This window comes from Nicotiana attenuata, chromosome 10, assembly GCF_001879085.1.
Source record: "Nicotiana attenuata strain UT chromosome 10, NIATTr2, whole genome shotgun sequence".
NCBI lineage: Eukaryota > Viridiplantae > Streptophyta > Magnoliopsida > Solanales > Solanaceae > Nicotiana > Nicotiana attenuata.
In genome coordinates, this window is record NC_031998.1 from 29417910 (window position 1) to 29427703 (window position 9794).

A 9794-nucleotide genomic window follows, 5' to 3' on the forward strand; every position below is an offset into this window, starting at 1 on the left:
ACTTAAGCATAGTAGCTAAAGTTTTGTTCTCTATTTGCTGAAATTTGTGTTTGTAATTGCACTAAATAAGCTGAAGTTTTTTTGTCCTGGATTTATTAGTTTTGTCATTAAGCTTTTTCAAAAACTTCAGCAAAAGATGCTGAAGTTATTTAGTTCATTTGTAAAAACTTCAGTACTAAATAAGCTGAAGTTTTTTTGTCCTGGATTCATTAGTTTTGTCATAAAGCTTGTTCAAAAACTTCAGTAGAAGATGCTGAAGTTATTTAGTTCATTTGTAAAAACTTCAGTACTAAATAAGCTGAAGTTTTTTTTGTCATGGATTCAATAGTTTTGTTATAATCAGACTACTATAAAATAATCAGATTGCCAACAGTATCTAAATCATAAAATTTTGGAAACAAATAAACGTGAAAAGAACAGAATTATCATGAAAAGAATCACTAAGTGTGGCCTTAAACTTTCCGTACATGGAAATATTCACAAATTATTGTCTACTAACTTACATAATTATTTATAATTTATTTTTAAATAATCTGATAAACATACTTATGACAATCATCCCATGAAATGAAGTTTCATAGCAGCACCAACAGCAGAAGAAGAAGAAGAAGAAGAAGAAGAAGAAGAAGAAGAAGAAGAAGAAGAAGAAAACGAAGGAGGAGAAGGAGGAGGAGAAAGGGAGCTGAAGTTGTTTAAAAAGTGGGTACAAGTTAAAGCTTTTAAAAAAAAACGGGTATAGGTTAAATGGGGGCGACCAAATAGGGCGCCTCGTGCAATTTTTACGATCTTAAATAGACGTTTATTTGGAGAAGTGTTTATTTGGAGTTGAAGTCGGAAATGAGAAGTGCAGCAATGGTCATTTTTAAGTCCGTTATTTAAAATATATCAATAATTTACAGTGTATTTAAAGATTAGTCAGTTCACCCAAACTTCAGGACTAAACATTCTGAATTTGGAAATGCAGGACTAAGTGTCCTGAATTTTTGAGTGGCTAATTTAAAATTCAGGACTAAGTGTCGTGAATTTCCTAACTACTAATTTAACATTCAGGACATAAGATTTTAACTTCTGGACTCAATTTTCGAACTTTAGGACACGATGTCCTGAAGTTTGAATTTTGAGGTTTAAACTCTAGGACGCCATGTCCTGAAGTTTGAGCGAAATTGGCTAATCTTTAAACACAGTGATGTGGATATATTTTAAACAACATGCTTAAAAGTAGCTACCTGGTGTCATTTCCACGTATTTGGAGCTTGGAAGTTTTCATTGTTTACTTTTTCTAGCTATATACATAATTTATATATTGATTATACATAATTATACACATATAATATACCTTCATCGGCTATTTTTAATTTAAATAATTGAGTGAACGGCTATGTGAGTTAATTCTTCTTTTCATTTTATCATTTCAGTACTATATCATCAATGTAACCTTTATGGAAGGACATATAAGTGAAAGAAAAACAACAATTATTAAGCATGGTGGGTCACATATATATATAGTTGAAAATGTTGTAGTAGTATTCACACTTGAGCCTTGATTATCACATAACATTACTATGTGGCAATTGAGTGAGATTATAATATATATTGAGAATTACAACATGTAGTGGTAATTGAAAATCATAGTAAATAAATCAGCATCTTTTGCCCTTCTTGCAGCCAAGTGCACCAGCATTGACTGTAATAGAGCTAACTAAAGTAGATGGCCTTGCACTTAAACTTGAAGCTTTAGCATAACTTTTAGAAGCTCCAGCACCAGACCTAGTAAAGAAAGCTCCATTAAGCATTAAATCTCCTTCAGATCTCCAGTTCCAATTTTTCCATTCACTTTCTGGTGCATCTTCATGTTTTGTCACCTATTGAGCCAACATTTAAACACAAATAGGTTAAAGTAACCATAATTTTTATTTTAGCCACTTTTTTTACTGCACTTGCCATCTTTATTAAAGTTGCTACTACCATTATGACACCTAAAAACTAGGTCATTCACATTAATGAGCCGCTTCTTCCTTGCTATTCCTGTCGTCTCATATTATGTGTCGTGTTTTTCTTTTACACGCCCTTTAAAAAATATATTAATTATAAAAGGGATTGAACTTTTCTATCCTTATTAATATCTTAAAATATAATATCTCTTCATTGAATATTTATTCTATTTATTTGTTATCTCTATCTTCAAGAACAATTATTACTACGGGTAAAACAAGAAAAAAAATAATCAATTAAGTCTTGAATTTCTAAAATGACAAATAATTTGAGACAACTATTTTTAGTAATCACGACTGTTAATATGAGACAGAGGAAGTACTATTTACTGGTGTAGTTTAATACTCCCTCCGGTTAAGTGATAATTTTACCTTTGACACACCCATTAAGATACGAACTCCTAAAGAAAAAAAAAGATATATTCACTAAATTAACCTTAATTAATTGTTACCTTGACACATTAGAGTATGTAAATAAGGGCAAATATTGGTAAAATAAAAGTAATTCCTTCTTGATTATGTAAATAGACATTTATTTTGGAGCAAAATAAAAAAGTAAAATAGTCACTTATTATGGTTCGTAGGGAATATGTGATTATTTATTGTTTTTATCCGGTACTACTTGTTAATACTTATCATACAAGTTTATTTATAATTACCCTATATGTGACCTGATTATGTGAGTATTTTGTACACCATTAGGGGTCGTTTGGTAGCCGGTTAGGGGAAAAGTTATTCATGTATTAGGGGTAACATAACTTATACCATGTTTGGTAGCCATTAGTTATTTTGTAAAAAATTCAGCATAACTAATACCATGTTTGGTTGGCATTTTACAATTCTACATAATAATACATGTATAAGTTATGAGTCAATCTGTGTGTTATTTTATGCGGGGGAGAAGATGGAATAACTAATACATGTATTAGTAATACATGGATAAAATACTGAAATGACAAATTTACCCCTATCAATTTACCACAAATCATTGCCATTTTCTCCAGCAAACTTTTCATTGTTCGTTTTCTACCGCAAATAACAATCGTGTACTATGATATTTTTGAATTACTAAATAAAGTGTGTAACAATATAGCAAGAAATTCAACCAAAATCCAAGAAAGAATTATATACACTACAATTAGCATGACCTTTTTTTTGAATTTCACGTGTACTATTCAAGGACTAATCCTTGCATAACTAATGCATGCATAAGTAATCCCTGCATTACTTATTCTTGCATAACTAATACATACATAACTAATACCTGCATAACTAATACATGTATAACTAATACCTACATAACTTTAACCGGCAACCAAACGACCCCTTAGTGCATAAAACCTTGAAACTCCTTTCTATCATTTGACCCTTTCAACTTTAATTAGGCAAACTTTGGTGCAATAGTACCCTCTAAGGGTAGGCTAAGCAAAGTTTAGTCAACTCATTTAAAAACATTTTTATTTTCAATATGCAAAAATCTATTCAAATGTTACTAAATTGGAATTACTACAGATGAACTATGGTAGATAGTGACTACTCAGGACATCTGCGTAAAAAAAGAAAAAATATTACAGTAACAAAGGTGACAAAATGCACGAAATTTAGAGCCGTTTGGACATAAGAATTTTTTCACTTTTTTTCGAAATTAGTGTTTGGCCATAAAATTTTCAATTTTCACTTGAAGATGAATTTTGGAATTTTTCAAAAATTTGAAAAACTCCGTTTTTCAAAATTTTCATTCATATCACTTACAAAACTTCAAAAACAACCCAAAATTATATTCATGTCCATACACAATTCTAATTTTCAAATACCATTTTTTCACTTAAATTTTTTTTTTCACTTTTTTTTTGGAATTTTATAATTCTTATGTCCAAACGCCCACTTAGTCACCTACTTGGTCCACAATTTAACATAAAAAGTTTGCAATCTTGAAAAAATAAGAAAAAATGTCATCTTTCTTACATTTGATCTTTAAATGTTTTTAAGAAGGAATTGGTCTTTTTCTATTTTTTTTTTGGGTTAAATACATTTGTGACCTTTAAACAATAAAAGTCCCTTATTTCCTTTTAAAATAAATTTTCTTCAAAAGTGTTAAGTTAATTGTATTTTTTACCTCCTTGTTGAAGATATCATTAGGAGCAAGAAATCTATTGCCTTGACTGTTGATAGTTGGAGAAGCACTTCCTCCAACTGCATACATCTCCCAATGGGTGTAGTCATTGTTCACCACATGGAAATATCCATGTCTACATCTGCAATTCCCAGAAAATTATTGTCTCATTACACAAATAAATGTACTAAAAAAAAAACAACAGAGAATATTAGATCCAACATTTCTTTATTATTTACAAAGGGGAGCCTTGGCGTAACTGTTAAAGTTGCTGCCATGTGACCAGGAGGTCACGGGTTCAAGCCGTGAAAACAGCCTCTTGCAGAAATGCAGGGCAAGGCTGCGTACAATAGACCCTTGTGGTCCGACCCTTCCCCGGACCCCGCACATAGCGGGAGCTTAGTGCACCGGGCTGCCAAAAAAAAAATCTTTATTATTTACCTTGGCATTCTCTGTACAAGCCCTTCTCCAAAATGGTTAAAAGCAATGGTAACTTGCATGTTCTTGTCCCTAGTGAATGAATCACTATGTCCCAAAAGCATTACCTACAGAAGCGGATTCAAAATTTAAGGTCAGTACGTATAAAATATTACTGCAATTACTACTCGTTCAATCGAAAATGAACAGAAAGGTGTGTAGTCCCATAAGTGGGGTCTGGGAAGGATAGGGTGTATGTCAACCTTACTCCTGCCTTTAAAGACAGAAATGTGTTCAGAAAATCGAGACACAAAACAACAGCAAATAGTAACAGAAAACTAGCCACAAAAAAAAAAAAAAAATACGGAAAGTACCAAGTGGTGTGTCAAAGCTACTGCTACATCCGCTACTGATTACCTTGTTATGATGTATCATGTAATTATTGGAAATAGTAATGGCAGTAGATCCACGAATTGCATCAATCAAGCCATCTCTACAATTTGACAAAGAGCAATGATCAACCCAAACATGGCTTCCTCCAAATATAGAAACTCCATCTCCATCTGATAATGTCCTCCAACCATAATGCTCTGGTGAATCTCTAACATAAGCATTTCCTCCTTGTTTACAATCATGAATATTTAATCCATGTATAATAATATTTGTAACATATTGTATAGTAATACATGGACCACCAGCAATATGTACACTAGCTCCTCTACCATCAATAGTCTTGAATGAATTCAACATTAATTCTTCTTTTAGCTTAATAACCATATCTCTACCAAATATAATCCAAAGTGGTTCATTTTGAATTGCACCATATCTTAAAGTTCCTGGCTTTGGATTTACAGGATCATCACTAGTATCAGTCACTATGTAAATTTTACCATCTCTTCCACCAATGGCTTGTTTGCCAAATCCAATGGCACAATCAGCTAATCTTTGCCTGTTTTTTTCCCAATTTGGATCACATCTCCAGCAATCATCAATAGGGTTGCCTGTTCCACATGATAAATAGCCTAAGTTCCTTCTTGATGAATTGAAAATTTTGCTGCAAAATCAGAAAAAAAGTTGAAATCTTAGTTTAAGGAATTAATTTAACTCTGCCTAGATGCTAAGCATAGTGTGGTGCCACAAATTTTACGTCGAGTTCTATTACTATTAATCTGTGGTGCCACAAATTGTTATGGGCATAGGGTCATGGAGCTCGCCTCCCCGCCCCTGCCCACACCCTACATAATGTAAGTACGCACAAACCTTGATTTGTTTACTTCCTCCTTTAACAAGATCAAGGGACCTTATGGTGCGTTAACAATTAACGTAAAAATAAGCAAATTATTATAAACTTTGAATGTTGAAATTATGGATTCATATAACTGAACCCGACTAATTTTGATAATAAGAAGAATGTGACCAAAAATGAAAGTGGGGAATAAGAGTAAAGGGTGTAAGTGTCATACTCATTAACTTCTTGGACTATAACTTCAGGGTCAGGAACAGGAGTTGAGAATGTGAAGAGAGGAGCAAAAAGAGCAACAAGGAGAAGGAAGATAATTGGCATTCCCATTTGCAATCTCCTTGTGTTTATTAGGGGAAGAAAAATGGTGGAGATGTATGGTGTTTGGAATGAAGAGGAAGTGGGACTTCTAAAAGGGTTTTATATACAGGGGAAAACAGGATGAAGGGTTGTGTTAATGAACCAACCAAACACCGCTTGGACCTACCTGTAGCAACTGTCCCATAAATTTGGTATTTTCCTCTTTTCACTTCTATCACCATTCATGAGTAGGACTCAACACAAATACATTAAAATTTACACCATGAGTGTAGTTTAATTAACTATAGTGAGTTTTTGCTATAATTTTTATGCTACTAAATTATAATTACTATAAACAATTATGAATTGTTTTAAGTAATTTGAACTTAATGGTAAACTATCAATGCACCGTAATTAAAGTCTTTTGAGAAAAGAAGATACAAGAAACTAATAAGGAAAGAGATAGGAAGGGTAAAAGTATCATTCTTATTTCATGTAATTAATGTTCGTAATGTGAATTACACACGAAGGTAAGTCTGATTCCGCCTCTTTCTGTCACGGCCCGAAATCCCAACCATGGGGCCGTGATGACGCCTAAAATCCGCTTGCTAGGCAAGTCAGCATTAGCTAAAGAATTAACCAATTTAACAATTTAAAAGCAAGATATTAAGAATTAAAGATTTAAATACTTTAAATACATAGTATAACAATTTCATAGGTAACATTGTTTATACTAATCCCAAAATCTGTAGTCACAAGTATATGAGCTACTACAATGCTACAAATACAGTCTGAAATAAAATACAACTGTTCGAAACAAGATAAATAGTAAAATAAGATAGGAAGGGGACTCCAGGGATTGCGTACGATGTGCAGCTCTACCTCAAGTCTCTTCGATAGATCTGATCCGAGCACTCTCCTCTATGCGCCGCTAGGACTAACACCGAGATATACACAAGAAGTACAGAAGTATATTATGAGTACAACCGACCTCATATACTCCGTAAGTGCCGAGCCTAACCTCGACGAAGTAGTGACGAGGCTATGACAAGACACTCAATGTAAACATATAAGAATAATAAATAGCAGACAACATAAATATAGAGAAAACGGATAAGCTCGTAACAACGCGACCAGAAGGTCAACTAACAGAGGACTCGAAAATAACATCATCTCATAACCTCGTACTAGAACACCATAGCTACAAATAGTAACAACACATCATTCCCTGTTGCGGCGCGCAATCCAATCCCAAATCCAAATTAACATCTACTGCTGCGAGCAATTCGATCCCAATATCATCTCAGTATCTGTTGGGACGTACAACCCGATCCAAATATCATATTAATATCTTTTGCGGCGAGCAATCGAATCCTAATATCATTTCATTTTCATTCTGTTGTGGTGCGCAACCCGTTTCCATTTTAATTTCATTGTCATCAACAACTCAATACCACAAATTTTGAATTCTCAACATGAAAAAGAAGCCAAAGCATATAAATCACCCGGAAACTACGAGTACAAACAGAGAACAACCAACAAATCAAATTCATAAAGTATTCTCACATCGTAATCCAACCCGAACCTCGACAAGTTATCGATGCAAAAATAGCCAAGGGCTCACACAATTAGATATAACTTAATAAACTACAACAAATAAGGTAAAAACAATAAAGGCAAGTAAATGCATGAAATAGTGAAGATGTTCAATTAATACAGGTGAGAGCATATAGTAGGTACGCAGATATTGATCAAGGAATAAATAAACAGAAACATATAACAAATAAATGACAAATAACAAGTAAGGCATAAATAACGAGTAACTACATGTATCAATCAAAGCATATAACGAGATATAACATGGAATAAATGATAACATGATGAAAAATAGCACACCTCGCATGCTAGAACCCATGACAGCGCTTATACACTCGTCACCTTGCATATACACCATTTTCACACATAATTTACGTAGCAAATAGACCATATAAGTCCTAATTCCCTCAAGTCAAAGTAAACCACGACACTTTCATCTTTTTCAGAACCAAATCAATAATCAACCACGACATTTCCTTTAGTACAAGCCTCCAAACCAACCAAATCTAGCCAAATATCATTCAAACAATTCAAATCAAGCATTAGAAACTACCCATAAAATAAAAAGATTCAATCTTTAACTAAATTTAAAAAGTCAACAAAAGTCAACCCCGGGCCCGCTTGATCGAAACCCGAGATTCGGACCAAATCGTAATTATCCATTCACCCCCGAGTCTGGTTATGTAATTTGTTATAAAATCCGACCTCAATTCAAGGTCTAATTTAAATTTTATAAATTCCCTAAATTCTACCCAAAACTCCTAATTTCTACCTTGAAATCTATAGATTTGATGAAGAAATTCATGAAAAGGTAATGGAAATTGATGAAAAATAAATTATAGTTGCTTACCAATGTATTTGAGAAGAAAAAGCATTCAAGAAATCGCCTCAATGGAGTCTAGGATTGAGAAATGGTGTAAAATGAGGTAAGTCCCGTTTTTTTTAACTTTTACCCAGCTGTAGATGTCCACAATTGCGAAATACTGATTGCAAAAGTGACCAGTGCAACAGTGTCCCAGATGTCGCAAATGCGACTAGTACCTCGCATTTGTGAAGCCCCTAACCATCGCAAATGCAGTTCAAGCTTCTCATTTGCGAAGTTGTACACAGTCTCCAGGGAGGGCAATGACAAAAAGGTCGCAAAAGCGGTGCACCCCAAGTCTGCAAATGCGAAGTTTCCTTCGCAAAAGCGAAACCCTACCCCATTTCCTTCTTAGCATTTGCGAGCCTGACATCGCAAATGCGATTAGGTCCTCGCAAACCTGCAACTTTAACACAATTAACATTTGTTCATCAGTAGTTCCAACATCAATCAAAACGCATCCGAATCCAATTTGAACATTCGCACAAGAGTAATAACATCATACATACTCGCTCGCTAATTCAAATTGTCAAAACTACATCTAGGATCACGAATCGAACACTAAAACTCAAGAATTTCAAGTTTAAAACCAGATTTGCCAATCTTTCACATAATGCGCCGAAACGCCCTCGGATCACCCGAGCCCCCCAACCAAACATGCATACAAGTCCAAAAATATCATACGAACATACATGAATCGTCTAAATGTCAATCCAGTGTCGTTTACCAAAAATGTTGACCGTGATTAACTCTAGCCTCATTTTAAGTCAAAAACCACATTTTCTTTAAAATTTTACATAATAGCTTTCTGAAAAATGACACGGACCATACACTCACATTATAAATTATCAAATAAAGCTACGAAAGGTCTCGAAACACAGTAAAGAAGCTAGTGCTCAAAACTACCTATCGGGTCGTCACATTTTCTCCCTTCACCAAAAGTTTCTACTATCAAATAATACGACTTATTTTAGTTATGACCACCTTCATTTGACAAATTATTAGCTAGGTACCCACATATAGTAAATTTTTGAGTCTTGGTGTGACAAAGGGAATTAGGAAAAAGAAAGGAACGAAATACTTAATCCCCTATAAGAATGATTACATCTATTCCCACATCTTAGGCTGTTGAAGATGAGAAATGGAGTCGGTGGAGAATATGTAAAGGTGGGTTAATCTTATTTCCATAAAGTAAAAAAGCTAGGGCTTTGTGGTGTAACTAGACTTTGTATTACTTGGTTCCATCTATGTCCTAGTTTAGACAATTTAAGATAA

The 9794-nt window shown here is 33.8% G+C and overlaps 1 protein-coding gene across 1 annotated transcript; it reads right to left on the bottom strand.

Moving 5' to 3' along the window:
* LOC109233217 (probable pectate lyase 5) lies at window positions 1502-6164 on the bottom strand. Its single transcript, XM_019399002.1, has 5 exons — window positions 5985-6164; window positions 4939-5575; window positions 4546-4649; window positions 4108-4246; window positions 1502-1862 (listed from the first exon to the last, which is right to left on the bottom strand). Exons 1-5 carry the CDS (start codon window positions 6089-6091, stop codon window positions 1641-1643), a joined length of 1209 nt encoding a protein of 402 aa, XP_019254547.1. The 5' UTR covers window positions 6092-6164; the 3' UTR covers window positions 1502-1640.

Excerpts from the sequence above, each read along its gene's own strand:
- LOC109233217 (XM_019399002.1), bottom strand. The coding sequence starts at position 6,091 with ATGGGAATGCCAATTATCTTCCTTCTCCTTGTTGCTCTTTTTGCTCCT. Across the intron at positions 4,650-4,938 it reads ACATGATACATCATAACAAG|GTAATGCTTTTGGGACATAG; the intron begins GTAATCAGTAGC and ends CCGCTTCTGTAG. Across the intron at positions 1,863-4,107 it reads ATGATATCTTCAACAAGGAG|GTGACAAAACATGAAGATGC; the intron begins GTAAAAAATACA and ends TTGGCTCAATAG.